At 54.0% G+C, this 26,248-nt stretch overlaps 13 protein-coding genes across 13 annotated transcripts; 6 read left to right on the plus strand and 7 right to left on the minus strand.

The window, feature by feature from the left end:
- Nucleotides 1–401: 401 nt before the first annotated feature.
- Nucleotides 402–1,406, minus strand: RHO25_000710 (uncharacterized protein; the record flags this gene model as incomplete). The annotated part of the gene is made up of 3 exons (XM_023593316.2): nt 402–672; nt 747–817; nt 882–1,406. 3 exons carry the CDS (start codon nt 1,404–1,406, stop codon nt 402–404), a joined length of 867 nt encoding a protein of 288 aa, XP_023458200.1.
- Nucleotides 1,407–2,143: 737 nt separating this feature from the next.
- RHO25_000711 (uncharacterized protein) lies at nt 2,144–3,218 on the minus strand (the record flags this gene model as incomplete). The annotated part of the gene is made up of 3 exons (XM_023593317.2): nt 2,144–2,562; nt 2,614–3,076; nt 3,132–3,218. The coding sequence occupies 3 exons, from the start codon at nt 3,216–3,218 to the stop codon at nt 2,144–2,146; spliced, it is 969 nt and encodes a 322-aa protein (XP_023458203.1).
- Nucleotides 3,219–3,608: 390 nt separating this feature from the next.
- Nucleotides 3,609–5,891, plus strand: RHO25_000712 (uncharacterized protein; the record flags this gene model as incomplete). Its single annotated transcript, XM_023593318.1, has 1 exon — nt 3,609–5,891. The coding sequence occupies one exon, from the start codon at nt 3,609–3,611 to the stop codon at nt 5,889–5,891; it is 2,283 nt and encodes a 760-aa protein (XP_023458204.1).
- Nucleotides 5,892–6,146: 255 nt separating this feature from the next.
- On the minus strand, nt 6,147–8,189 carry RHO25_000713 (uncharacterized protein; the record flags this gene model as incomplete). Its single annotated transcript, XM_023593319.1, has 1 exon — nt 6,147–8,189. One exon carries the CDS (start codon nt 8,187–8,189, stop codon nt 6,147–6,149), a length of 2,043 nt encoding a protein of 680 aa, XP_023459741.1.
- Nucleotides 8,190–9,240: 1,051 nt separating this feature from the next.
- On the plus strand, nt 9,241–11,349 carry RHO25_000714 (uncharacterized protein; the record flags this gene model as incomplete). Its single annotated transcript, XM_023593320.2, has 5 exons — nt 9,241–9,250; nt 9,303–9,419; nt 9,472–10,134; nt 10,205–10,843; nt 10,895–11,349. The coding sequence occupies 5 exons, from the start codon at nt 9,241–9,243 to the stop codon at nt 11,347–11,349; spliced, it is 1,884 nt and encodes a 627-aa protein (XP_023459740.1).
- Nucleotides 11,350–11,800: 451 nt separating this feature from the next.
- Nucleotides 11,801–13,220, minus strand: RHO25_000715 (uncharacterized protein; the record flags this gene model as incomplete). The annotated part of the gene is made up of 2 exons (XM_023593321.2): nt 11,801–12,731; nt 12,787–13,220. 2 exons carry the CDS (start codon nt 13,218–13,220, stop codon nt 11,801–11,803), a joined length of 1,365 nt encoding a protein of 454 aa, XP_023459739.1.
- Nucleotides 13,221–15,074: 1,854 nt separating this feature from the next.
- On the minus strand, nt 15,075–16,029 carry RHO25_000716 (uncharacterized protein; the record flags this gene model as incomplete). Its single annotated transcript, XM_023593322.1, has 2 exons — nt 15,075–15,853; nt 15,936–16,029. 2 exons carry the CDS (start codon nt 16,027–16,029, stop codon nt 15,075–15,077), a joined length of 873 nt encoding a protein of 290 aa, XP_023459738.1.
- A 1,128-nt stretch (nt 16,030–17,157) lies between these two features.
- RHO25_000717 (uncharacterized protein) lies at nt 17,158–17,564 on the plus strand (the record flags this gene model as incomplete). The annotated part of the gene is made up of 3 exons (XM_065602051.1): nt 17,158–17,163; nt 17,218–17,300; nt 17,429–17,564. 3 exons carry the CDS (start codon nt 17,158–17,160, stop codon nt 17,562–17,564), a joined length of 225 nt encoding a protein of 74 aa, XP_065458123.1.
- A 607-nt stretch (nt 17,565–18,171) lies between these two features.
- RHO25_000718 (40S ribosomal protein uS17) lies at nt 18,172–18,823 on the minus strand (the record flags this gene model as incomplete). The annotated part of the gene is made up of 3 exons (XM_023593323.1): nt 18,172–18,240; nt 18,299–18,537; nt 18,646–18,823. 3 exons carry the CDS (start codon nt 18,821–18,823, stop codon nt 18,172–18,174), a joined length of 486 nt encoding a protein of 161 aa, XP_023458801.1.
- A 1,927-nt stretch (nt 18,824–20,750) lies between these two features.
- On the plus strand, nt 20,751–21,557 carry RHO25_000719 (uncharacterized protein; the record flags this gene model as incomplete). The annotated part of the gene is made up of 2 exons (XM_023593324.1): nt 20,751–20,868; nt 20,932–21,557. The coding sequence occupies 2 exons, from the start codon at nt 20,751–20,753 to the stop codon at nt 21,555–21,557; spliced, it is 744 nt and encodes a 247-aa protein (XP_023459737.1).
- A 204-nt stretch (nt 21,558–21,761) lies between these two features.
- Nucleotides 21,762–23,552, minus strand: RHO25_000720 (uncharacterized protein; the record flags this gene model as incomplete). Its single annotated transcript, XM_023593325.2, has 1 exon — nt 21,762–23,552. The coding sequence occupies one exon, from the start codon at nt 23,550–23,552 to the stop codon at nt 21,762–21,764; it is 1,791 nt and encodes a 596-aa protein (XP_023459736.1).
- A 193-nt stretch (nt 23,553–23,745) lies between these two features.
- On the plus strand, nt 23,746–25,424 carry RHO25_000721 (uncharacterized protein; the record flags this gene model as incomplete). Its single annotated transcript, XM_065602052.1, has 8 exons — nt 23,746–23,855; nt 23,905–23,910; nt 23,964–24,244; nt 24,300–24,393; nt 24,447–24,855; nt 24,940–25,034; nt 25,090–25,295; nt 25,348–25,424. 8 exons carry the CDS (start codon nt 23,746–23,748, stop codon nt 25,422–25,424), a joined length of 1,278 nt encoding a protein of 425 aa, XP_065458124.1.
- Nucleotides 25,425–25,802: 378 nt separating this feature from the next.
- On the plus strand, nt 25,803–26,165 carry RHO25_000722 (uncharacterized protein; the record flags this gene model as incomplete). The annotated part of the gene is made up of 1 exon (XM_023593327.1): nt 25,803–26,165. The coding sequence occupies one exon, from the start codon at nt 25,803–25,805 to the stop codon at nt 26,163–26,165; it is 363 nt and encodes a 120-aa protein (XP_023459734.1).
- Nucleotides 26,166–26,248: the final 83 nt, after the last annotated feature.

A 26,248-nucleotide genomic window follows, 5' to 3' on the forward strand; every position in this document is an offset into this window, starting at 1 on the left:
GACATGCCATGGCGTAAAATCTGTGGCATCGGACAGCGAAGTCAGAAGGTTGAATGCCGGGTGTAAGCACCTGCCAGCGTGCTCGGTGTTGTGTCTATTTTTAGATCGCACTTGACCATCCCCTCCACCTCCCTTTGTTCGATTCAACGCATCAGAACCTCAATGGACACTACGGCTTCACTTGCTGGGTTCCGTCGTACAGTAACACTTCCTGCTCACCCGTACCACTTCTTCGCTTCCACCGTCCGGCCATGCTCCTGAAGTAGCCGACTGAAGTGCCGGTCCGCGAGAGAAGTGCTTCAGTCTTGATCTCATCAGGTCCTCCAGCCTGCGAGAGTGTCGATCCCTTTAGTGCTTCATCTACAATCTGTCCCCGCTGCACCTTGGTCGGAGATATCTGATCAGGCCCAGCGTCCGTCAGCAGCAGTGCCAACGCCAGGCGGAATAGACCGAAGGCTGCGACGCAGAGCGAGAGAGTCTTTGCCCGTGTATGTGCTGGGCGGCGATACTGGTCGAGCTATTGGCGCTGGTGTCGCAGACTTGTTCTCACGGTGTGCTCGTTTACTTGGAGAAGCTTTGATAATGTCGTCGACATCAAATTCTGCTGGTATGTCGAGTCCCAGCTCTCGCAGCTGCTGTCCAGCGTGGCAGTGGTAGACAAATGAAGCATAGCTAGATGGTGAACTCAGGTCAGCACTCTCTTCTCAGAGATAGCATTTCAAGATCACGCAGTCAGAAGTACTCACGGCTTGTTCATCGGATCCAGGAGCGCATATGCATACATGCGACGAGGATCCTGTGGTTTCATGTATCCTGCCTGCAAGAATCGCAACAGTCAGTCATCAGAGCATCATCATCATGATACCAAAAAGTCCGCTTACAATGTTCATCTTCACACCTTCCGGTGCTGCGCCTTGTTTCCACGCCTTGATTGGCCGATCCTGTCTCTTCCTCCCGATTGCACGATACACCCGAATCTCGAAGCTTCCTCCTTCATTTGTCTCGCGCATGTTTGGGAACACAAAAGCCCTTTTCTCGAGGAGCGGATAATCAGCAAGATCATCCCCTGAGCTCTCGAAGATACCGAAGCCGACGCGGCCGCTCCATCCATTCTTTTCTCCGCATCCCCACGAAAGAACGCACTTGCCGCCCAGGAACAGCTTGAAGTAGTAATACCGAGTTTCCTCAGCTGGCTGGCTGCAGCGAAACACGATCCAGAACTGTGAGCCGGGATATATTGGAGTGTATGCTTCGACTGCGCTGGTCTGATTGTGTTCATGGTTTGTCTTGGGCGGGAATAGTCCGTCGCTTGCTGAGGCAGCTGGGACTGGTGCCGGAAATTCTGGCAGGCTCAGAGCATCGTATTGGCTCTGGAGGGAAATGCTGATCCCGTGTCGCTCTGGCATTGTGCACCGGTGGTGACTGCTCGCGTTGGTTGTACTATGTTCTAGGAAAGTGACGTTGAACAAGTCTGTTGCCCTCTCACGCGACAATGCCGGCTTCACATGGCAAGCGCGCATACTTTTGTTTGCTAGGTGATACAAAGCGGGCTCGCTTTCACGACCCGAATCACGTCAATTCATCGTTTACTCCTAAGAATGCACACAACATCTTCAGCAGATTGTGTATCCATGGGACTATTGTTATTGGAAGATACTGCTGCATACCATGCAAACGGCCAACACGACGGAACTGTGTCAAGAACAATACAGGGTCGCGCAAGCCCTTAATATTGTGTTCATTTGCTCTGTATCCGACGACCGTAATCCGTCTTGGTCCTATCCACTATTCCGAGTAAAGGCTCTATGTTTGCGTCAAGCGAACTGGGACGACCTTTGCTCCCTCCCCAGGCGAGCACGCTCAATGTCATGTCTGAGGAGAATCAATCATCTGTACTTGTGATCATTGTGAGCGAGTCAAATGACAGTCGCTATCGTCCCGGGGAGCTTGGACGCTGAGCAGCGCGCACAGCAGCGCGTCGGAGTCGTATCATTGGCGACTCCTTTGACCTTTGCGTCTCGCACGGAGCGCCTTATGAGAGTCAAATGCTCAAATTGGATGCCGACTGTTGAGTAAATCCACGGCGAGTAAAACTTCGCGAGTTCGAGATCTGGACGACACGGAGGCGGATAGCATGTCGACTTCAATAGATGAAGGGTATCATCCTTGCTCTGCCTTGCGTCTGCTTGGCCCCAAACTTTTGCGTATACCACTTCTTCGTGCCATCGGCTGTGACACCGAGGTTGACTGCAACAAAGATCAAGGCGCATAGCATCGTCACATTCAAGACATGCCTTTCTGGAGCTGCCACTATTGTAATCGCCAAGTAGATGAGACACTCCGCGAAATAGTGCGGAGTGAGCGATACGTTCCACGCCGGATGATCGGGCATACTGTATGCATTGGCACTCTGTCCTCGAGTTTTGAGCGCAGCCAGATACGCATGACAGTCGTGCTGAAAGCCGGAGGCCAGAATGAAGACTAGGAAGCCTACAAAAGTGCGGAAACTGGGCGGCGAAAATGCTATGTCTTGTGATGAGAATTCATGGGTTTGAATCGCAGCTATGCAGTCGTCAGCATGAGAAGCATTCTCTGAGAACTGTGGGTTCATACAAGTCCCCTCTATCCAAACAGCAATGTTGGTACAGACATAGAACAAGATCCCAAGGATCCAATGCCCCACCCACATCTGAGATTGTGACGGCTTTGACAGGCTCAGACATTCGAAGAGTCTGCGACTACCTTGCGCAAGCATCATCAGCCAGACTACCTCGACCTGCTTAACCGTCATGGAGCGCGTCTGCGTGACTGGGAATTGAGAAGCAGCCGCAAGAGCTGGGCCTTTGAAGATCACTTCTGCAGCCCAATACAACGAGCAGCTAACGGAGACGGCGTAGAAGGACGTGAACCAGCTGTGTGGAACACAGATGGCTGCAACCTGGTCTAGCAGTGTTGCCAGTGAGTAACTTCGGCCTTCACCTCCGCTCACTTTCTGCACGATGATTGAAGGGTCTTGACGCGCTCCATAAGACATAAACCGCGTCCGCAACGGCGGGATGGCGTGGATTACCAGTACCTACCTCCGATCAGCAAAGTGCTGGTCTTGACGTATACACGTCGCATGGGTGTACCAGTATCGATAGGCCCAGATACGTGCAGCGCAGAAGCAGAGTGATGTCCATGCTGGTGTGCAGCAATTGGTTGAGGGCGTCGGTCATTCTGCTGCTCTCATGCACCCCTCACTTTCGTCGTTCGCTGCTCTTGCACGAGAATGTGATCGCCGTCGTCGGTCAGTCCGTCTTAGTATCGCACAGCCGCGTAGTCTGGCTGGCTGGCAGGCCCGCAGTTGCCTGTGACGGTCGATAGGGTGAATATCAGCAGGAGAAGGACGGAGAGCAGACGTGAGGTCTGGCGCGAGAAGCTTCAAGACGTGTGACGTTGGCTCCAGTCTTTTGCATGCATGCATGCATGTGCGTGCATGGAGCTGGTTCACCACCACCCTCGACCTCTCACTTCAGCCCGCACCTTCGCCCTCTGCCATCGCGATATCACAGTCTATTAGTACTGCGCACTGTGAGAAACCAGCCATGAGGTAGTAGCAATTCGCCATGGCCAGCTTAGCATCGCTCCTCAATCCCGAGAACCGCCCGCCGTCCCCAGCGCAGCCCGCACTTGCGCGCGACCCAGCTCGTTCCTCGATGCAGGTCTCGACGACAACGCACGAAGCCGCGCAGGCCCTCGCCAGTCTTTCCACGAGCCCGCCGCCGACGCAATGGAGCGGCAGTAGTGTGCAGGACGGCGCGAGCCTTGAGCGCAAGCGATCGTGGGAGAGACGAGCCAGTGCGCAGCTCCCCGTCCCTGGCGACTTGACGCGAAAACCGACTTCGCCGACGCTGGAGCAATTCCACGCCGCGTCGCGTTCACCGGACCACCGACGCCTTTCTGCTGCCTCGCCGCAGCCCTCCAACATTGTTCTTCCGCCCATCCAGGATTTCGCACCGCCGAAGACCACCGCCACCGATCTACTTAAGCGACAACCCCACAGCCCGCCTCCATCTGGCGCTCTCATGGCGGCCTCAGAGGATCAGTCTGCTTCGCCTGGAGCTCCGAATGGCGCAAATTCTTCTGCCGCGATTGGGTCTCCTTCCACCAACAACTCCGCCGCCGTTCCCTCGATCATGTCTCGACCTCAAGATACATCGTCCGCAGCAATGGACAGCACCTCGACCTTCCAAAGTACGTCTCGGGATGACACTCGTCCTGGGCTCGAGGCCGACGGCCACGCACAAAAGGCAGTGACTACGCTCAAATATGAACACACTCAACAACATGCAAAATCTCCGCTTCGCGAGTCCTCGATACCAGTGCCGTCTACGGAAGATCCGACCAAGGAGGAAACGGCTGCGGCATCTCGGAAGCGCCCAGCTCCTACAAAGAAGAAGGGCACAGCTTCCACGGTGAAGAAGGAGAAAGCACCACCAGCGAAGAAGAGAAAACTTGAGACAAAGCGAGCAGACACGCCCTCTTCACGTGCGTCAAAAACCGCTGCTGGAAAGGTCGCCAGTGCTAAAGGAACGCCGATCAATTCGTCTCCCGCTCCTTCCACCCGATCATATTCGGCAGATCCGCAGGAAGAGCTGGATGATGATGACGACGACGTTGACGATGAGGGGCGAAGCCAGGACGGCGACCTGTATTGCATCTGCCGGAAGCCAGACAGTGGCGAGTTCATGATAGGTTGTGACGGCACTTGTGATGATTGGTTCCACGGCAAGTGCGTCGGTGTTGCTGAGCGGGACAAGAATCTCATCGACAAATATATCTGCCCAGCGTGCACCAAGGCTGGCGTTGGTCAAACCACGTGGAAGCGCATATGTCGGCGGGGCGACTGTAGACGCCCTGCAAAAGCCGGGAAGACCAAGAGTGGTAGCCACAGCAGTAAGTACTGCTCCGAGGAGTGCGGAGTGCTCTATTTTCGGGAAATGGCGGGGAAGAGCCGGGGCGCAGGAGACAGTGCAAGTCGTCGAGCAGCACGTAGAAAGGGCAGCCTGGATACATCAGACAGACACGATGAGGATCTCGGGGCTCGAGGAGGTGCATTGGCCGCTGGCGAGGTCAAGGCGTTGTTGAACGCATCCAACACGGTCGACGAATTCCGCAAACTGGGCGATGGCGTCCTCAGCCCTCCTGCTACCCCGGAGGCCGATGACGCGAAAGATGTGCCGCAGTACACGGAGTCAGAAGCACGAGACCTGGCTCGTATCGAATCAGAAAAGGAGCATGCTCGACAGCGACATGCCTTACTCAAAGACCGCATGAAGTTTGTCACTCTGGCTAAGCAGGCAGCAAGTCGCGTTGCGACGGAGAAAGAGCTGAAGCCGAAAGAGTATTGCGGATATGATCCTCGGATTGAGTGGAGCGAAGACCAATTTCAGGAGTGGCGCAACAGTAAGGCTGGTCAACAGGCATTCAACACAGATCTGTTGGTCACCGGGCAGGGTCCAGATGGGGACGACATGGTGGATGAGGAATTGTCGGTGCCAGAGATCTGCGATCGAAAGAAGTGCGCACGGCACATGGAGTGGAGCAAGCTGGCTGTTGATGATCTCCGCTTCGAGACGAGTGACAATGGCGATCGAATGCGTTCGCTGGATCGCGAGGAGCATGACATCAAGGACCGTGTGGCACGTCGGACCAAGAGCGGCGGAGGCAACAACGGAGGCACTGTAGAAGTGCATGGGTCAGGTCCTGCCGAGAAGCCTGTCGAGAATGGTGCAGCGGTTGACGTTGATCAAAAGCCTGCAGGCGATCTCGAGGCTGTTGTCGAGACGTCAACAGAGGTAGTCCCAACCGTCGAGGCCGGAGATGAGATGGACATCGACGTGGCATAGGGAGACACGCCCGGTTCGCTCACGATACGATTGCCAGAGCTCAGTTCGATAATGGTTTTCGGCACTTGAGCGAAATGGTGCGGAGAGCGATGCGACTGCTGAACGAGACGATTCATATGCTACAGCGTTCTTTATTAGCTTCCCGCCAACAGTGGCTCATGCCGGGTGCCAGAGCCAGGCTCGCTTTAACGAATTAACGAAAACCACACCAAAAGCAGGTATCTGTAATGTATACATTCTATGAGTACAATCGAACTACCTCTTCAAACTCAAGTGATATGTCTCGAGTTGCTCCTTGGTCATTTTCGTTGGGCTCTTAACCAGCAAGTCTTCTCCTTTCCCACTCTTGGGGAAGGCGATAACATCCCGCACAGATTCTTTTCCGAGCATGACCGCAATCAGTCTGTCGAAGCCCAGGGCCATGCCTGCGTGAGGAGGGCAGCCAGCTCGGAGAACTTCAATCAAATGTGCAAAGTCTTTCATGCGCTCGTCGCTCATTTTCAAGACTTCACGCATGACATATTCTTGCATTGCAGCGTTGTGGATTCTTCGACTTCCACCGCCTAGTTCGACGCCATTGACCACTAGATCGTAGTGGTCTGCTGTCACTTGTAGAGGAGCTGTAACCAGAAGGTCTACATCCTCGGGTGTTTTGGGTGATGTGAATGGATGATGTGTCGCCGTTATGCCTGCGGCTCCTCCTTGACCGGGCTCGTTCTCGTTGATAGGAGAGAAGAGAGGAAAATCGGTGATCCATGTGAAAGCAAAGCCTTGTGGCGCAGGAAGGTAGTTGTGTTTGACTGCTGCTTTGTGCATAGCGAGGCGGAGGTTCCCTAGCGGCGTGGAGCCGCCAGAGAAGGGAGCATCTTTCCGGGCTTGAATCACGACTAGGTCGCCGTCTTCAAGATCGAGGACTTCTTCGAGCTGTTCTGCGGCTTCGAAGCCAAATGGTTGGAGGCCTTGGAGCGGTTTGCGAGAGTCGATAATAAAGATGCCGGGTTGGCCTTCTGGATTTTGAACGAATGATTGAGCCTCTGGAGAATCCATGAAAGTGTTTACAAAGTCTCGGGTTCGTTGTGTGTCGTCGGAGATGGGTATCTTCATCACTTCGACAATCGGAAAGTCCAAGGGGCCAATCTTCTGGATCAAGTCCACAGGTAGCATGTACCCGATTCTTCGTATTTCTGATCCCAGTCGAAGATCAGGCTTGTCGGAGCCGTACTTTGACATTGCTTGTTGGTATGTCATCCGGTCGAACCTCTCCGGCAATTCAACTTGCAAGAGACCAGCCCACAGTTGCTTTACAGTCTCTTCTACGACGGCCATAACGTCTTCGCCGCTGGCAAATGCCATTTCGAGATCGACCTGTGTAAACTCTGGCTGCCTGTCGGCGCGGAGGTCCTCGTCTCTGAAGCACTTTGCAATCTGCATGTAACGTGGGATGCCACTGGCCATCAGGATCTGTTTATATTGCTGGGGGCTCTGTGGCAGAGCGTAGGCGAGTCCTGGGTTCCGCGTAGGCACCAGGAACTCACGAGCCCCTTCTGGGGTCGATTTGAACAGCAGTGGTGTCTCGATCTCCGAGAAGCCATGCTTTTGACTGAGCTCCTCGCGGATCGTGCGAGCGACTTCGCTGCGGAAAGCTAAAGCATGGCGCAGTTCGCGATCGTTGCGCAGCTGCAGATGTCGTTCGGCTGCTGGAAAGATGGTCTCACTGCCTAGAATGATGTCCTTGGGAAAGCTATTGAGTTGTGTGATGTTCTCCACTTTGATTTCTGCTCCAGTCACCAGAGAGTGCTTCCCGCCATTCGCAGAGGAGGACTTTGGGGCCTTTCGTGACACGAGAGTGCCGGTCACCGCTACTGGCGTATGATCCAACAAGGTGCGGAGCTGAGAATGCGCTACATTGCTTCCTTCCTCGCCTTTGGTCTGGGTTGAAACTAGCTGTATCGAAGTCCGCAAGTGCATATCATGCAACTCAGCAAATGTGAGCGTCTTGGATGCATCTCTGCGTGTTCCAAGGTAGCCATGTAGCGTCACGCCGGTGTTGACAAAGCTATTGCAGTCTTGCAGCAGGTCGTCATAGGTGCAGGTCTTTGCAGGGAAGCTCAGTGTCTTTTTGAAATCTTGCAATACCTGAGCTGTGCTAGCCTCTGTCGCATCTGCTTTGTCGGACAAGAATCGAATGCCATTTGCGAAAGGGCCCAGCCTACGCAGGCTAAGGCGGGTTTGACCTGATGCCCGGCATCGAGATGCAGCGCGGGAAGTCGCGATAGCACGACTCCAGGACGGAAGCATCAAGTCTCTGGACGCCGTGATGCCAACGTGTTGTGATGTTCTCGAATGCAGGAGGCAAGTTCTCAACTGTGGCACTGTAACTGTGGCTGGTGCGCGCGCTCACTCCCGCTCCCGCACGACTTTAAAATCTCATTCGCGCTGCAACAACGGGCTCTTCTTCCACAATGACCCTCCTAGTCAAAAACATGTGAGTATCGACTGCGCGACTATTGGGCATGGACCGGACTAACATCGCAACAGATGATGAAAGCCTAGCGTGTAGCAGATGAGCTGGCTCGCAGTCTGGTCTTCCAAGCTCTCCCTTCATCGGGCTCAAGGGCGCGGTTGGCTGCTGCGAGTAGCATGATATCTGCGTTCGGCACATACTCCTTGTTACTTACACGGACGCGAAGATGGCATCTCTGACTCAACTTTTGCACTTTGGAGGGTCATACTCGACTTGCCGTTACCTAGATACACAGAATGAAATGAAAAACTTTCCCATCAGGTCCTCTTGCCTCATATTCTCACCACCGCAGAGTGTTACGGAGGAGTCGGGCACACATCTCCATCCTGTCTCGTCCAACATTGCTGCGGCAGATCAAAAGCATTACTCAACAAGTCGCTGTCTCCCTTCCTGTGGGACATTGACTGTAACAGTAGTTCGACATCCAGGTGCGCATTTTGTTGGTGCTCGCGGCATTGATCGTGAATGAGAAGCGTGAAGCAGCTGTAGGAGCACACCGAGGATGGCTGAATATGTAGGCAGATGGATGCTGTTGTAAAGGCAGGAGAGCAAGTGCCGAAGACAGCGTAAGGGCAGGAGGCTCTGGGCGGCTTGTCGCCGATGCATTTGCCGACCTCAGCCAAAGGCTTCTGTCGCGGAGCACACCCCCGAGGTTGCTTGCCATGACCTTCCCCGGCGCTGCCATTTCGGCAGCTCAAGAGGCGCAGACCAGCGCCTCTGCTTGGATTGTAATAGATGCATGACTGGTAGGAAACGGTGACCATCTCTTGTCTCTGTCTCTCTCATCTTATCCCACCCTGACACATCTCGCAACCCTCGACCATCATGGCGCTAGGTGGGCGTCGTCAGCGACATCCCAAGGAAGTGTATGCTGACAAGGTCTACAGCCACCACCGCTGCTGTTGCAGCTACCGCCCTGTATCTCGACGCAAAGTACCACATCCGCAAAGACGTCGCGACCATCCGAGAGCGAAACAAAGTCACAGCGAAGAATCAGAAGCTCGGTATGCTGCGCCGTCGGCGATCTGCCGCATCCCACTGACGGCCCTGGCACAGTGAAAGAGAATAGACTATCCGCATACTATCAATTCGAAGAGCAAGCGTTGCAGCGGAAAGATGCACCTTGCATATGGTATCGACCCGACCCTGCTCAGCCAGCAGAGGTGCACAGCTGGACGCAAACATATAATAGCGCGCACAGATATGCGCAGTTCCTCCTCGATCAAGGCGTACGGCCAGGCGATCTTGTAGGGACATATCTGATGAACTCACCCGATTTCATGCATAATTTGCTGGGTTTATGGGCAATTGGCGCGACTGCGGCCATGATCAATTATAATCTGGCAGGCGATGGACTCATTCACTGCTTGAAGATTGCGAACAGTAAGATTTTGATCGTCGATAGCGATGAGAGTTGCCAGCAGCGGATACACGAACTTCGGGAGAAGCTTGATGAGCTAGGCGTACGCATCGTCGTACTCGATGCGGACACCAAAAGGAGCATAGAGGCCAGAGAACCACGGCGGCCCGACGATACATACAGAGACGGCGTGACTCCAATGTTCCCCCTCTTCTTGCTTTATACATCGGGCACGACTGGCCTGCCCAAGGCCTGCGGGTGGCCTGCGATCGCTGCAACATCCATTACGTTTCCTCGTTTGCGATCCACGTCCCTGCAACCAGGCGATGTGTGGTATGACTGCATGCCGTTCTATCATGGTCAGTACTGGCCTTGAAGCTCGTGAGGGCATTGGACTATCACTTCGCATCAGACTGACTTCGGAAACAGGGACCGGTGGAACGCTAGCAATGACCTGTATGCTGTCAGGTGTAACTCTCGCCATTGGTCGCAAATTCAGCGTGCGTAATTTCTGGAAAGACGTTCACGATTCATCTGCAAACGCATTCGCCTACGTTGGCGAGACGGCGAGATATCTACTTGCAGCACCACCTTCGCCATTGGACAGGTCCCACAAAGTCCGAGCGATGTATGGAAACGGTCTTCGCGTAGATATTTGGGAGAAGTTCCGGGAACGATTTGGAATTGCCGTCATCAACGAATTCTTCAATAGCAGCGAAGGCATGCTGTCTATGATCAACGTATCACGCGGGCCATTCCATACCGCTCACGTTGGACACCATGGGTTGCTCGAACGTCGAAGAACACATAATATGTACGTTCCCGTCGAGATCGATCACGAGACAGGCAACATCTGGCGGGATCCCAAAACTGGGTTTGCTCGTCGAGCACCGTATGAGCAAGGCGGCGAGATCCTAGTTGCTTGCAAGAGCACCTCCGATTTCAGCTACTGGAATGACCCAGCATCTACAGAAAAGCGATTCGTACATGATGTGTTTCGAAAGGGCGACGTGTACTACCGCACAGGAGATGCTCTCCGACGAGACGCAGATGGAAGATGGTTCTTCAGTAAGCAGAATCTCCGACTTCACACAACCCATAATACTAACATTCCATCAGTGGATCGACTAGGCGACACCTTCCGATGGAAATCAGAGAACGTCAGCACTGCTGAAGTCGCAGAAGTCCTCGGCCGCTTTGAAGGAATCATCGAAGCCAACGTGTACGGAGTCGAGTTACCCAGCCACGACGGACGGGCCGGTTGCGCGGCAGTATACATTCGTCCAGAGATGCGAGACAGCTTCGATTACGCTGCGCTACTGCGGCACGCGAGGAAAGGCCTACCGCGATACGCTGTCCCAATATTTCTACGACTAGTCGAAGCACCTTCATTAATGCACAACGGAAAGCAATCCAAGGTGGCGCCGAGGAAAGAAGGAGTTGATCCCGACAAGATCGCAGCAGGAGAGAGTGGTAAAGATCAGATCGTGTGGGTCAAGCCCGGAGCTGAGACGTATGTGCCTTTTACGAGGAATGATTGGAATGAGCTCGTAGGCGGGAAGGTCCGACTATGAAGGATGAAACGCTTTCACTCATTGTACACCGCGTACATCAAATTTTAACATTTTTGGCATCCGGTCCCCAATCCGCAACGGATCATTGTATGCATGGGATCCCAGCAGCGGCCATGACTTTTCACGTTGCTTTCACGTGGGCCGAACACCAACGGAATCTCGAACACTGGGCTGGCGTTCTAGGCCTCACTGCGATCTGCGCTGTAGGTCCTGTCTCTGTTTGACCAAGGTGTATGACTAGCATTCGAGATGGAGAATCTGTGTAACGTCGTCTGAATTCGCAGGACGGTAGAATTTGTATCTGATGAAAAATTTATGCCTTTCTATCTCTCAATCATATCTTCGTTGAGCTCTTACACAATCAAATGAAATTTCCGCAAAAAGAGGGATATTACGCTAACGCCAGCCATGCCTGCCTATGCTTCTTCGAAATAGTGAAAGAACAACATATTTAGCAACCATTGTATCCTTGTTGCTGCCACATCTTGACGCTCTTGATGACCATCTCTCCCTTCTTTTCCCAGGTAGGCAGCCATTGTGATCGGGCGTTCCAGAAGTCTCGTTTCGCAGTGTCGGAAGCATCAACCCATGGCTTGCCGTTGACGCCGTCTTCGAACCAACCATTCGTGCCTCCCACGGCAACGTTGAGGATCAAGTAGAAATCTTGATCGAAAGGCGTACTGTCCTGGCCAGTCTGGCTCCACGGGTCCACAAGTCGGGTTCCGTTCTGATCGGAGGCAGGGAAGTTACCCTTTGGCCAGAAGGGCTTATCGAAATTGACGTACATGACTTGCAAGAGGCGCGTGTCGATGTAGCTGAAAATGTATTTCTCGTTCCACTCAAGTCCGTAGGTGTGGAATTGAGAGCTGTAAGTTGTGTGCAGCGCTTTTCGCTTCACGTTGTTGCGCCACCAGGCATCGTTGCCGGGATCGGGACCCCAATGAAGTGTGGATGACACAATGTTGTTTCCTCCCATTGGGTAGGTATAGTTGTTACCTCGAGATTCCATAATGTCAATCTCTCCGGATGCGGGCCATGGACCATAGGTGTTGTTTACCGGCAACATCCAGATGGCTGGCCAGAGCCAATCACCCTCTGGAATCTGCGCGACTACTTCGACGCGCCCGTACCTAATCTTTGCTCCGGCTTTTGTGCTCAGACGGGCCGACTTGACAGGATTGATGATAGTACCGTTTGTGGTATTGGTAACCGCAACGCAGTTTGACCAGATATCAGAGGAACATTCACCGCTCTTCAGATAATCGATGACATTATTCGATTCGATAAGGGATGCATCTTGGAGCGTGGGCTTGATATGTAGCATGCCATCCTTGAGGAAAGCATTCTCGTCGGTGTTGGTGGTCATTTCGAATTGCCCGTTACTGTCATTTAGGGTCAGCATGAGTGGATACCGAGCGTTTCGACAGTCGATCTTACCCGAATCCTCCAACCTCCACTTCCTTTGTCCACACACTTGGGTTGAGACCACCCGAGAAAGTCTCGTCCAGTACGGGACAATAAACGTGATTCTGCACTGTCTGCATGCCTTCGTAGATGAGGAAGCCGACCAGTCCCAAGCCGACGACCATGCCAATGATGGGAATGATCGTGCTCCATTTCTCCTTGGGATCCTTCTTCTCCAGCCAAGGCTTCTCTATCTCGTCCTTGTTGATTCGGCGAGAGTGGAAGTAGCGAGGAGGAGCGCTGGACTGGAAACCAGTCGAAGAGCCCATGGCAGATGCTGGCATTGAGCCATATGGAGAAGCGAATGGGTTTCTCGGTGGTGCACGCTCGATCGGGTCGCTATCAGGTGTGCCCGGACGCGGCGTATTGGTCGCCGTTGTGGTGGCCGTGCCATGTTGGTAGTCCATCTCGCCTGCACAATGGCTCTGCTGGCCGAGCTGGAAGGTTAAAAAGAAGTCAGTCGAGCGGAGGACGAGCTGCAGACTTGGAGGATCAGGAGAGCGAGAAAAATACAGCTGACTGAGCTCAACAAGGGCGGGCCAAGCTCTTCTTTGATGAGCGGCGGGAAGCTGACACTTTCAGCTAGAGAGGCAAAGTTCACTGGCAGAGAGGTTCCACGTAATAAGTGAAGGCCTATCTGCTGAGCACTCCCGCACACGGATCTCAGATGTTTGAGTTCAATGGCCCATGCTGCAGCCACTTTGCACGTCTCGATGCGGCAAGAACTCGGCGAATGCAGTGCGTAGAGTGGCACACGGTGCATGCTATCGGTGAGAAAGGCATGGCTGCATGCGCCGCTCGACCACTACTGACCGACGGCAGGGCTCAATCTCGCGCAGCAGTGCATGATGAGAAAGGGCATGTTGAGGCGGCTGCTAGCAATACTGCGTTCCAAATGCGGACACGCCACGCGGTAGCCAGTGTGAAGTTAGGCTCATCAGGCCGTACGCTAACACGAGGTTGCACTACTCGATTCAGTGGCATTCGCTGCGGGCTGGAACCAAATGCAGCACCGTTAGGGAAAGGCGTGGACCAGCGCACGAGTTTCGCCGTGCTCTTTCTTTTGGATCATGTTTGAGGCGTGGAGCCATCGCTGATCTGTGGCTCGTCCATTCATCGCGAAGCTGCAGCAGCAGCACGGCGCCTTCGAGTCTCGCTCAGTCAGTGGAGGGCATGGTGGGTGTCGCGGTGCACAAGTGCTTGTGGTGTTTGTTGTGCTCATCGATTCGGAGCCGTCGTACCATCGCGTGAGGTTAATGCCCTGTGCTCCCTTTAGTCGTCGCCGAACCCGAGCCAGATCTGCGAAGGTTTGCTCAAATGCAGCATGTCGCGATCGTCACCTGCCGTCTGCCGAAGCGCCCGAGAACAATGATCGTCGCCGTGGTCAACAACACGCGCCGCTGGGCTGAACGAGGTGCAGGCAGAGCGCGAGACTCATCGCGCAACTACTCCTGGTCGTCGGAAGACCGTGAGTGTCTTCGCATCCCGAGCATCTGGAAGCCCATCACTCATCCTTGGCACAATCGTGCGATCCACTAGTTAGCAGAACCTTGCGAGCATCAACTGCGCCAAGCCACGGTCTACACGAGTCCAGGGTCAACCGGGTGCGGCACTTGGTGTCTCATTTGCGCCAGTATGCGTGAACATTTTGTCCGGTCTCCCAAGAGTCGCGAACGATCTTGTTTCAGAATGACGCCAGCAGTGGCAGGTTGACTCGTTGCTCATCAGTCGTTGCTCCAAAGTTGCCACACGCGAGAGAGATGGGCGTAGTGCGAGTACGTCTTCGTATACCGGGGCCACATAGCGTTTCATATCCAAGTTGCAGCAGCAAACCTCGGGAAGCTATGCATCATGCGTTGTCGCCTGCCGCTTCTCGGACATACTCGACAAGCTAAGCCAAAAGTTCTGGAAGCGACGTTCAGGGACACCACGGCCATAGACTACGGACTAGAACTTGCACAGCATGATCGCGATCCCTTGTGCTGTTGCCATTGGTCCAGATGCTATGGACTACGGACACAGCAGCGCCGTCTTGCCCAAGACACCGTACACTTGATGGAACCACGTGCAGTTGTCTCGTCCCATTGCACTCCAACACTAGGGCAGTATTGAACGTCAGGAGAATATGATTGAATACATACTCTACAACAATCTTCTCCACACATGTGTCGTTCTGTCTTCGCTCATTAATCCCCTTCACCATCCCATCACACCTCTTTTGTGCAGGCAGTGGCATCGTTCAAGCATGCTCAATCACTTGCTCACAGGACGTATGCCAAGGCACCAGCAACCACAGCACCAACAAGCCACAAGTTCTTGTTCAAACTCGGTGCACCAGCCGTGACCTGGTCTCTCTCCGCGTCCACCTTGACACAAAGAGGAGTAAATGTGTTTCCAGAGTCGATTGCCACAAAGTGAATCCTCGTCTCAGCAATGTCAAAGAACGTACGGTTGTTGCCGTCATATGGGTCAGACGTGATGTGCGCAAAGCCACCTGTTAAATTTCCAGTCACGTCAGGGGCCAACAGATTGTAAGTCGCGACTCTGGTGTCGGATTCGAAGATAGCCTCGCATTGAACCAAGTCCGTTAGAGAGATAGCCGACATTCGGCAGCCGTCCTCACCCGGTTCGGTCTCGCCAATGCGTGCAGCGATAGCGTTGATACATGCATCCCGAAAAGGATATGCACAACTTCCCTCACTGGCATTGTCTTCGGTGTCTGCGTTGTAATCGTTCGCCCTGCTACTTGGGATCTGGGTTTGGAGAATCGTAACGCAGAAATTATTCTGGTCCAACTGCCCGCTGCTCGCTGCGACTGCTTGGGTGAGGTTGCCTCCGTTTGGGAATCCAAAATCGTAGACAGTGTTCAGAACCTGCGCATTGGGAATTTGAGTATCGGGAGGCGGTGCTTCCTCCAGTCGGGTGATCAATTGCCAGCGTGGCGCATTTCCGTCGTTTGGAAAGTACAGGTCGAACGACACGGTCTTCTCAGCAGTGACTTGAGCATCTTCGAGAAAGTCTTGCCCTTCAGGGAGTGGACCTGGTTGCAGTGTAAGTATTTCTGCAGAACCACGCTGATGTCGCCCTCATCTCGAGATTCGAGAATACGGGATAATGCCTACCTGGACCGCTGAAGGCAGTGTTGTTTTGAGCATGAACGTAGCCGAATGCTGCAAACGCTGCGGCGAAAGCCCACCGTGAAGCCATTGCACTCATTATCGTCCGTGAATGAAAGCCGAACAAAAATTATGGAGGGCGGTGCTCGGGTTTTAGAGTTGTTGGCATGCCCAGTAATTGCTTATGCTTGGTACACAGTAAGTTTGGTGCCATGATGTTTCCAAGGCCTCTGCAGTACCAGGCTCCCCATCTGCCAAGATATGCGCTTCCGCGGACAGTTGGGAAATCGCAAGACGGGGAGAGGGGAGCGGGTTGTAGGTCGTCATCTATCGGTAGCGGCAACAGCAAGAGCCTGTCGAGAATGATTACGACATGAAGGGCTTGAGCTTCATGTTCTTTCAGGTGGTCGGTTTCGAAGGCTGCGACTGCATGACCAGCATGCCTGGTATTGAACCTCTGTCCAATCTGGGCAGAACAGAGGGCCCCAATGTGGTGTGTCGGACTGCACGTTAGTTTGGAGTAAGAAATCTGCCGCAGTCGACTTGTAGCGTGTCACCTACGTTGGGACTGCAAACAAAGGTGCCGGCTGGGGAATGTCCGCGTACGCAATACCCTTCTGCAGCCGGGTCCTTTTCCATGTGAATGAAGCGGAATGGGTGCCGGCTGCACCGGATTGTTCTTCCGCCTTGTGATTCGATCTTGCTGCGATACAAGCTGAGCAGTCATCAAATCATGCCTGGCGGCCGGCGAGTGCTGTGCGTCTCGTGGCGCGCAGAAGACCTTGCTATTCCATTTTTTGTGGCCTTTTGGCCTTGAATACTGTGTGCGCAGCCATCGTAGCCGATGGCAATGGTAGAATGTCTGGATACCGACGGCCTGTACCTTTATGCGCAAGACGCAGAAGTACACAAGGTTTTCGACAATGATCCAAGTGATGGCATTTTAGCAGAGCACATTGCACGCGAGCGAGCTGAAGAAACAGCTTGGGCGACCTGTGGCTGTGGTCGTGGCCAGGGTCTCCACTCTTCTCCATGTGATCGATCGCCCAACTCGCTACACTACACAACCGCGCACCGCCTCTACTTTCACCGCATCTTGCACCGCAACTTCGGTACCTGCGTCCGTGGCGAGGTAATCGACATCTCGCAGAAGCACATACGGCGCGCAAGCTCAGCCTCTGTGCCCTTCACACGATCAGGCGCCAAGCGCCACCCAACAAACGTCAACATGGTCGTATGCAGCAGCATCTTCGCGTACGCTCGAACACAAGCTAACGAAACTGTCCAGCTCGGTCGCCTCACCCACTATGCGTTCGATGCCGTGCTAGTATCTGCATTCCTCGCCGGCGTCAAGCGTTCCACCGGTCTCACGTACGTCTCCAACCCTCCGAGCTCGTCCAGTCCACCAGAAGCCTAGCTTGCCTTAGACACGACATGCGATGGAGAAAGAAAAAGAGCGTATCGAGTTAGCAGCGATCTGACCCTAACATTAGTCCTAGCCTGAAACCGGACACGTTTTCAGAGTCACCCAGCATCAAGAAGTGGATAGAGAACTATCTATGGATAGGAGAGACAATCATGGATCAAAGTGTTGCGATAATGAGCTCGAGCGGGTACTTTGAGCGCAAGAGATGAGCGTGGAGGAGGCGAATAGCCATAACGTTTTCACGGGAGGCAACTGGTCAAGTGCTTGTGCATGAAGACCGCAGGAAGTCGCATATTTAGCCCTAAGCGTTGTTAAGGCCAGTTCTGCGGTTTCGGGGCACAAGTGTGGAAGCGATTGCTCTGGAGTGAAATGCGACGCCATCGAATCGGCCGGGGCTTCGATTCAGCCTCGCGGAGACGTAGTCACAAGCTGCCCATAACGAGCTAAACGACATGAATCCTTACACCATGACGCCAGCCAGATACAGCCCCTCTCCTTGTCACCTTTCTCCGATTGCTCGCTTGTGGCAGTTGCTGTTCGACGCCTCAGACGATAGGCGCTAGGAAATGGCCGCGCCAACGATTTCCAAACATTGATTCGAAGATACGTGACTGGAGTGCATGAAGACTGTTCTCATTTGGCCTTTTCGCTACGCCGAGCTACATGTGACGTGCTTTTCGCAATCGATCTCCAGATTGCTATCACGTCCAGGCTAGCATGCCCAAACGCCGCCCAGTAATGCAGCCGCATCTTCGAGGTGCGACCTGCCCTCGTTCACGTGCCTGATCATTTCCCACAAAGTGCATGTCACATCGCTTAGAACTTGTTGAATGCCTTGACCTGCTTGCCAGTTCGTGGAAGGACGCGGAGAACGTTGAAGCGGACCTGTTTCAGCATGTTAGTCCTTTCCTTCCACTTCAGCAGCTCCCTCGGTCCTGCTTACAGTCTTGCTCAAAGGCCGGCATTGGCCAACAGTGACCTGGTCACCCTCGGACACACGGAAAGCAGGGGAGACGTGTGCGGCGAGGTTCTTGTGGCGCTTCTCGTAGCGGGAGTACTTTGGAATGAAGTGGAGGTACTCGCGACGGATGATGATGGTGCGGTGCATCTTGGCGGAGACGACGGTACCGGTGAGGATACGGCCACGGATGGAAACGAGTCCAGTGAAGGGGCACTTCTTGTCTGTTGGGCCACCACCGTCAGTGTATGTTCCCATTCCTGCGCCGTATGCGCCGTGTTTCGCCCTTCGCAACAGATCCCTCCCCACTATTTCTCATGGACAGCACATACCAATGTACTGGCCCTCAATGGCAGTCTTTGGGGTCCTGAAGCCCAATCCAACGTCCTTGTACCATCTCCGGCCACCCTTTCCGACTCTGGTGGACTTCGCCTTGCTCTTGGAGTTCTGGAAGATGTGCGGCTGCTTCTGGAAAGCGCGCTCGCTCTGGACAGTCAACTCGGTCGCCATGATCGCAGTGTCGGTGCAATCTGTTGTCGTTAGTAGTTGGCGGCGAGGGCGTGGTCGTGGGTCGTGCTGCAGCGAGCGTCAACTGTTCTTGTGAGGTCGCCCGAAATCTCGAATTGGTGCGAGCCAAGCTTGGCAGCTTCGGGTCAACGTAAGGCCGGCCGGTGAACCTCCGGCCAGGGCAAGCCCCAATGCACCACCGACCACCTCCGCTGCAGGTTGTCTTCGACACACATTTCCCGGCACGAACAGCATCATCTCATCCCCAGCGACCGATACGATGTTGGCGGCACGATTTATGTTGTCACGCCTTCCAGCGACCCGATTGAGCAGCCGCTCGAAATCTATCGCTCACGGCTTCAGCACATACTCCACGAACAGCACCCTACTCTCCAGCCGGCATAGTTCAATCGTCAATGCACTCCAGGCATTGCGACTGAACGCGCCCAAAACTATTGCTGGCCAGCAAGCCCGAGGGATGAAGGTCCGGAGCAGCGTGAAGAAGCTTTGCGAGGGCTGCAAAAGTGTGAGGAGGAAGGGTGGGAAATACGTGTACATCATTTGCAGCAAGAACCCAAAGCACAAACAGAGGTGAGAGATTCAGCAACGATTCCCACATTCTGGGCGCCCTGACATCGCGTAGGCAAGGCTAAGATGTATGCGACGCGAACACCATATACCATATGATTAAAGGCGCAAGATACCCACAGACTGAATATCATCCCATTCTCGCTACATTCGATAAGGCTCCGAGATGTTCGAGCAGAACGGTGCTAGAAGCCCGAGCCGGGGACACCACAGACGAGGTTCTATCCACACAATCAGCGCTTACTTTGCTTTCTGGATGTGCTCTTCGAACTTCTGGCTAGCGGTGCTGCCGTGCATGGCCCTACAGCGATGGCTATTACACCACACAGCGCTCTCATGCGCTAGCTCCCCAACGCAGAAGTGATACCGCGTTCAATGGGCGTCAATCATGTTGGGGTCTATCTGGCCAGTGGTGATCTTTGGCCGCAGGAACGGTCATGTCACAATGCCCAGCCGATGCGGAGAATACAGCGTCGGAAACTAGCGCAGGGAAATCTTGCGAATGACTTGTCTATATGTATCTGTACAAAGGCGGACGAATCACAAGCACACTTTACACTACACCTTTTTGCATTAATTTGCTGACTACCTTTCATCAAATGCAGCAAAGGCGACTTCCATTTCGCCAGGGTGCTCTCGGAAGGCGAAGACCATGCTTGCCCTTCTCTAACACATGCTCGAAAATTGATCCGCTCAATGGTGCTATAATCCGCAAAGATGCACAATATCGTCCGGCCTTTCTGAGGTGTCCAGTTGCTCATTGATCCGTAGCGTGTAAAGCATGCAATTATTTCATGAACGTACTTCGAACGCGATAGTGGTTGGCTTCGCAGTCCACAATGTGTCAAAGGGGCCCTGGAAATGTTGAGTGGGAGACTTCATAGAGTCAGACCAGCGCGATACTCTCGGTCAGCTTCTAAGCAAGTCAACTCGGTCGTCTGATATAGGTTGATATATCAGCATGCGAGAAGTTTCTTGGAAAAGCGAACCTTGTTGTGGTCTCGCCCGTGTGAAAACGTCATTGCCCTTGTGTTGCGTGAACATGCAGATGCTCGACACAGCTTTCATGGATCGTGGAGGGTAAACCCCGCCGCGGCTAGCTTTGCACCTCAAAATTCAAACGATCGCTACAAGTCCTGTAGGCGATTCGCAGAGATACGGAATTTGAGAAAGCCTTACCAGTGACTGCAAGCGTGCTGGTGGACCTTTTAGAGACTGGGATCCGCACTAGCGAGACCGGTGCAGGACGCAAGATTGGCGAGCGAATCGGCTGCATAAGACCGGGTTCTGACGATCGTCACGCTCTATAGCTCCAGGCAAGCTCTCTCTTGCATAGACAAACATGGCATCTCCTTCAACAACGCCCTCATCTCAACATGCCCAACAGCCTACGGTGACGCTGGATCAGATTACTTCCAGCTCTGGCGAAAACAAAGAAATGTCACATGAAACTGGGCAAGGTAGGTCGGGCCGAAGCAACTTCCTTCCTCTACCATATCCGTTCACTCATATCCTAGGAACAGGTGCAAGCCAACAGCCAGCAACGACACACATGAGTCTCCCAATCGATGATGGCGAATTCGCAACCACAACAACATCTGCCGCTCCGCCTCAGCAATCAGTCACCGAAGACGATGCAGACGACACATACCCCGAACTGGAGGAGCAGATGACGCTCCAACCTCCATCGGACTTCAAACCATTTTTCACGCTGATAGAAGATCCCGTCACTGGCGAGCACCACCATCCTGCAGTACACTACATCTTCGCTGATGATGATCCTGACATCCTCACAAATGCCGCTCTACATGCTCTGCACACCGACTCGGACGAGACGGCCAGCACGAACGAACGATTCGTGGTAGTAGACATGAGTGCAGATGGGCGCGAAGTTCTATCGACTGCTTCACTATCCTCAAGATGGCAAGACGTCAAGAGCAACATCAAGCAGGCTCCGTCGTGGGGCAATAACAGCTTGAATACGCAGCAGATGCTTTGCATATCTGGCCGAGAACCGGCGCTCTGGCAGCGCACACGCGACTTGCAGAGGAGGAAGGGAGACGTGTCGGCGCTGATCAAAGCACTTGATGAGACGCAAGCTGAGCTAGAGAGCGTGGTTGGCCGTCCCTCGCTTGCTACGGCATCGTAGCGACTACGTTCCAGATCAGGCGTCCGCAACTAACAAATGGAACACAACATCACGAATCACGAAGCACGAACAGGACGACGATGCAAACATGAAACTTCGGGCATGGCTCTGTTTGGATTGCCATTGTGACCTGATAAAAGGCCATGGCGCACAATTGGGCTTCTGCCGTTCAAGATGCTAGCTCTAGGAGGGAACAAGAGACTATTAGCCTTCACTGATCCTGACGCTCTTCCGGGTCGCTCTTCTTGGTCGCCCACCGTCCTCGCCTTCTGCAGCGCCATCTGCTTGGTCGGTTGCCGTTACGTTGTGTAACGCAGGCTTATCTGGCGTCGCACTAGGCACCTGAACTTTACTCCCGCCCTTGGGCTGCACAGTAATGGATTCAGCAAGCTGGTTTCCAGACTGCCGCCTCGCAGCATCCGCCTCTCCCTTGGGAGCAGAAGCAGCCTTCTTGGCAGCCTTTGCACCAGCTTTCGGCCTGGCACGATCCTCCAATATCGGCGTGGCCTCTTTTGAGACCTCTTCACTTTCGGCCGTAGCTGTACTTTTGAAGGGCAGACGGAGAGCCAAGTGGCATTCCGGAACCCGCTCGCAGCTCTGCATAACGCTCTCCATATGCTTTCGAACTTCGTCCGCCGGCTTGACCCACCGACGTATGCAATTCAATAGCTCCTCTCGCCCGTAGGCGACTTCAATCATGATGGTCACCGGTTGCCAATACTCTGTGTTCAGGTCCAGATACGTTGTGTCAACAGCTTGATGCCCTTTGCGCGTCACGATGAAGCTGACAAGCAAGTGCTGAGGGGATAGTGCTTCGAGGATACTGTGTTCCGGAAACAAGAACCGATCTTCGGTGGCTCCAGCGTCTTTGAAGGCGAGTATGACAGGTAAGTTTGTCGGCGCTGGTAAGGGTGCCGACCACGTCTGCTGCTGTCCGTATTGTGGTGGAGGATGCTGTGCAGCGGGATGGATAGGAGGCTTCAGTGGTGGCTGCAATGCGGCTTGAGATGCGATGCTAGGTTGCGTATCCGAGGGCCCATCGTACTGTATCATGTTACCCTGCTCGAAGGGTTTTGCTGTGGAATCCTCCTCGTCCTGTCTCTGTTTCGTGATTATGGCAGTGAGCTCATCTATATGCTTCTGAAATACCTTGAGCTGCTCCTGCGTGGCGTTGCCTGTAGCGACCTCCTTCATCAGGGCTTTGAGCTGTGGGTCATTCGACGCTCGAGTTGCCAACATGCTGATGACGGGATCTGGCTTCGGACCCTGTGGAGGGATTGAGGACGATGCAGAGGCCGAAGAGCTCGCATGCGGCGCTCGAGGGCCTGGTTGCTGGGGTCTTTGAGGCTGTTGGCTTTTGGGCGGAGCGCCAGGACCATTCTGTCCGCTGTTCGGCGGCAGGAGCACTGCTGGTAGTGACCGGTTTTGATACTGCTGAGATCCATGCTGCTGCATTGGTCTGTATTGCGGAATGGGCTGCTTCGACGCTGGCCCCGGCGGCTTTCCCCTATCCTCGACGTACATGTCGGCCACGAACAGATGTGGCTCAATGCGTATCCTGCATTCCCCCCGGCTCTTCATCCATTTCGCATCTGGGTTGTTGGGAGGCGGCGGCTTGCCATTCTTGCCGCCCTCGGGCTTGACCCAATATCGCTCGAACACGCCCTCCGAGATCCATCGTAGCCGAGATCGTTCTAGAGACGTTGCCAACACGGCACTGGATATGAGAGACTGGTATTCATCGTCGGACAGGGACAGTGGTTGGGGATCGGGCAGAACAGGCAGCGGTTTAGCATCGGACAGCTTTGCGACCAAGCCGCTCAGCTTCTTCTCGGGCGCTGGGGAGTTAGCGACAGGAGAGGGCGCGACGGAGCTATCACGAGTCGGGGTGAAGGCGGCCGTCTTCTGCTTTTTGACAGCGGGCATTGCGCCTCTTGAGGGCCGGCCGGGGCCTCGTTTGTGGCCGGTGGTGACCTCGTCTGCCACGGCTGCCATTCTGCCTGCTCCGTGTGGGCGGTCGTCGCTACCGGATGCTGCGCATGGAGGATGGAGGGCGATTGCGTGGCAGCGGAGGCACAAGTGAGGCTCCAGCAAAAAGACGGAGATAAAGATGGATGCAGCTCGCGTGCTTCCCCAAATTCACGTCACCGACTCCACCTGTTCGTCTCTTCTCCTGCACGCTGCGAGCATGAAGTCGGCTACGCAGGCCGTGGGCAAGCTGGCCACCGCATGTGCTGCCGCTGGAGCTGTATATGCCGTCCTGCTCGGCATCCTGCTCACACCGAGAGCGCAGAGATTGTATGTACTTGCCATTGCCGACGACTGAAACGGAAATTGACGAAAGCAGTGCCATGTATGTCTTGGTTCTCACCAATATGCCACTTTCCTCTGATGCCCGCCCTATAGATATGCCAACGCCTTCAATACCTTGAGATGGCGCGACGTACACGATGGCACTGCGCATGGATTTGCTCCCAACCAAGTGACTCCATTCAATCTCTCAACTCCTGACGGCGAAATACTGTATGCTTGGCACATCCTGCCTCTCAATCAATATACACGCCACGAGACTGCCATTCTCAATGAGGCTCAGAGACGAGATGGCCCCGTCGACGACTTCACCACAACTACGGCATACAAAGTATTGACCTCACGGGATCCGTCTCCCGCCAAGGTGGTTGTCAGTTGTACGTATTCATCGCCTTCGGATCGAGTGCTGGTCTCACTTCGCTGATTGATAAGTTCATGGCAACGCTGGCCACATCGCGCAAGGCTGGCGTCCTGCAGCTAACCGTCTGATCACCAACATGCCCAATACGCACGTCTTCACCATAGAGTCAGTTGCTCTTTCCCCTTCCCAAGTGCAACTTGTTGACATTGGCTTGACAGCTATCGGGGGTTCGGCCATTCTACGGGCACGCCTACTGAGGCTGGGCTGATTGCTGATGGTGTGGCGCTTGTCGAATATATCGTGGGAACGACCAAGATCCCACCAGAGCGGATCGTGATCCTCGGCCAGAGTCTAGGTACTGCTGTCTCAGCAGCTGTTGCCCTTCACTTCGCGGATCGCAGAAATGCCCTGTTGCCCCCTTCGTTGCATACATCGAGCCTGTCTGATGCATCGGACCAGAAAACGCTACCGACGACGTTTGCTGGTGTCGTTCTTGCGGCTCCTTTCAACAGCATTCCAACTCTTCTACTCACTTATCGGATTGGCGGCTTCCTCCCGCTCTTGCTGCCTCTCAGGCCCTTTCCTTCCCTCGCGCAGATGCTCATGGCGAAAGTCGTTGATACATGGGTAAGTCAAATTGTCGGAGACCGTCTTCACAATGCCTACACTCTGTCAAACATCCGCTTACTTTCCGCTCTTCCTTCATGGTAGCAAACCGCCGACAGGCTTTGGGCATATTACCATGCGCTCGAAGGCACCCCAAGTTTGAACGACGGTACTCGAAACAAAGGCTCTGTTCAGATCATGTAAGTAATGGCATGGCGTGCCTCCTAACAAAGCTGACTCGTATGGCGATTGCAGACACGCATTGAACGACGCAGATATTCCATTTCACCAGACGGAGATGATTTATAGACGCGTATTTAGCCAGCGGAAGTCCCAAGATGCTTTCGATACTAGTGAGCTGGAGCCGAGTGAGCTCATCGCAGGCAACGAGGGGCCCGCTGTCTTCGATGTCAAGAAGGACGGGTTTCCAAGAATGCGCTTTGATTTTGTTGAACATGGTGGTGCGTCCTGTGTCAGCATGGCAATTCGTGTTCAGGTCACTAACGTCAACAGGACACAACCGGATCTTGACCTATAGCCCCGTGGCAGTGGCCATCAGTCGAGCACTCGAAGGCTTTTCGGACAGCTGATCAGGCTCATACCGGCGACGCATCCCGATCAGGAAATGAAGGAGCAGCAAATCATGGAGTGCATTATCCGACGTCGATTCCTTGTGGTGGCCAGCGCAAGCAATTGATGATCCGCGACCTGAATTGCAAGAAGCTCAACGTGCGAGACAAAGGCGTGGTTACACCGAATGCACAGACACTCTGCAACATTTACCAGCCTTCACTTCCGCAGCTCACCGATATCGCTCACGCACCGCAAACACAAACTACGCCAGGGAAAGGCTACAAAGGGCTCGATGAGCAAATAAATGGTTGGCGACGGATAAAAATTACGATCGGTAAGTGCGCCGCACCTCATTTGACCAGAACTTCACTGACGAACGACAGGGCACGACAACCATGCCGTCCACAATCTCCCCCACCGTCCCATCGATCGCCAAAAACCAAGTCCTGGAAAGCCTCATCTGCGCCTCTTTCACCTTGCACTCCGGCGGCAAAGCTGTGCTCGAATTTGCCAAAACCCTGTTCGGCAACATCGCTGTGTCAACCGCTGTCGAAGAACGCCAGCACGACGAGAAGATGGTGGGAATGAATGGAGGGTTCGGGGAGGGCTTCGCTTGCACGTCTCTCGCGCGCGCCTACTCTCTCCTCATCGAGCACGGCGAGGATGTCAACGCTCAGGATCTCAAGAACATTGCGCTCGAACGCTTCCTGGCCGATGACTTCCAGTACCAGGTGGAGCGTGTGAGATGTGGTGGGTAGTTTTGATGGCATACACCTTAGGGAAGCTCCTCGACGGCTGACAGCACTCTCAATTGTACGGCTTATGGCGGATTCTACTGGTA

Source organism: Cercospora beticola, chromosome 1 (assembly GCF_033473495.1).
Source record: "Cercospora beticola chromosome 1, complete sequence".
Taxonomy (NCBI): Eukaryota; Fungi; Ascomycota; class Dothideomycetes; order Mycosphaerellales; family Mycosphaerellaceae; genus Cercospora; species Cercospora beticola.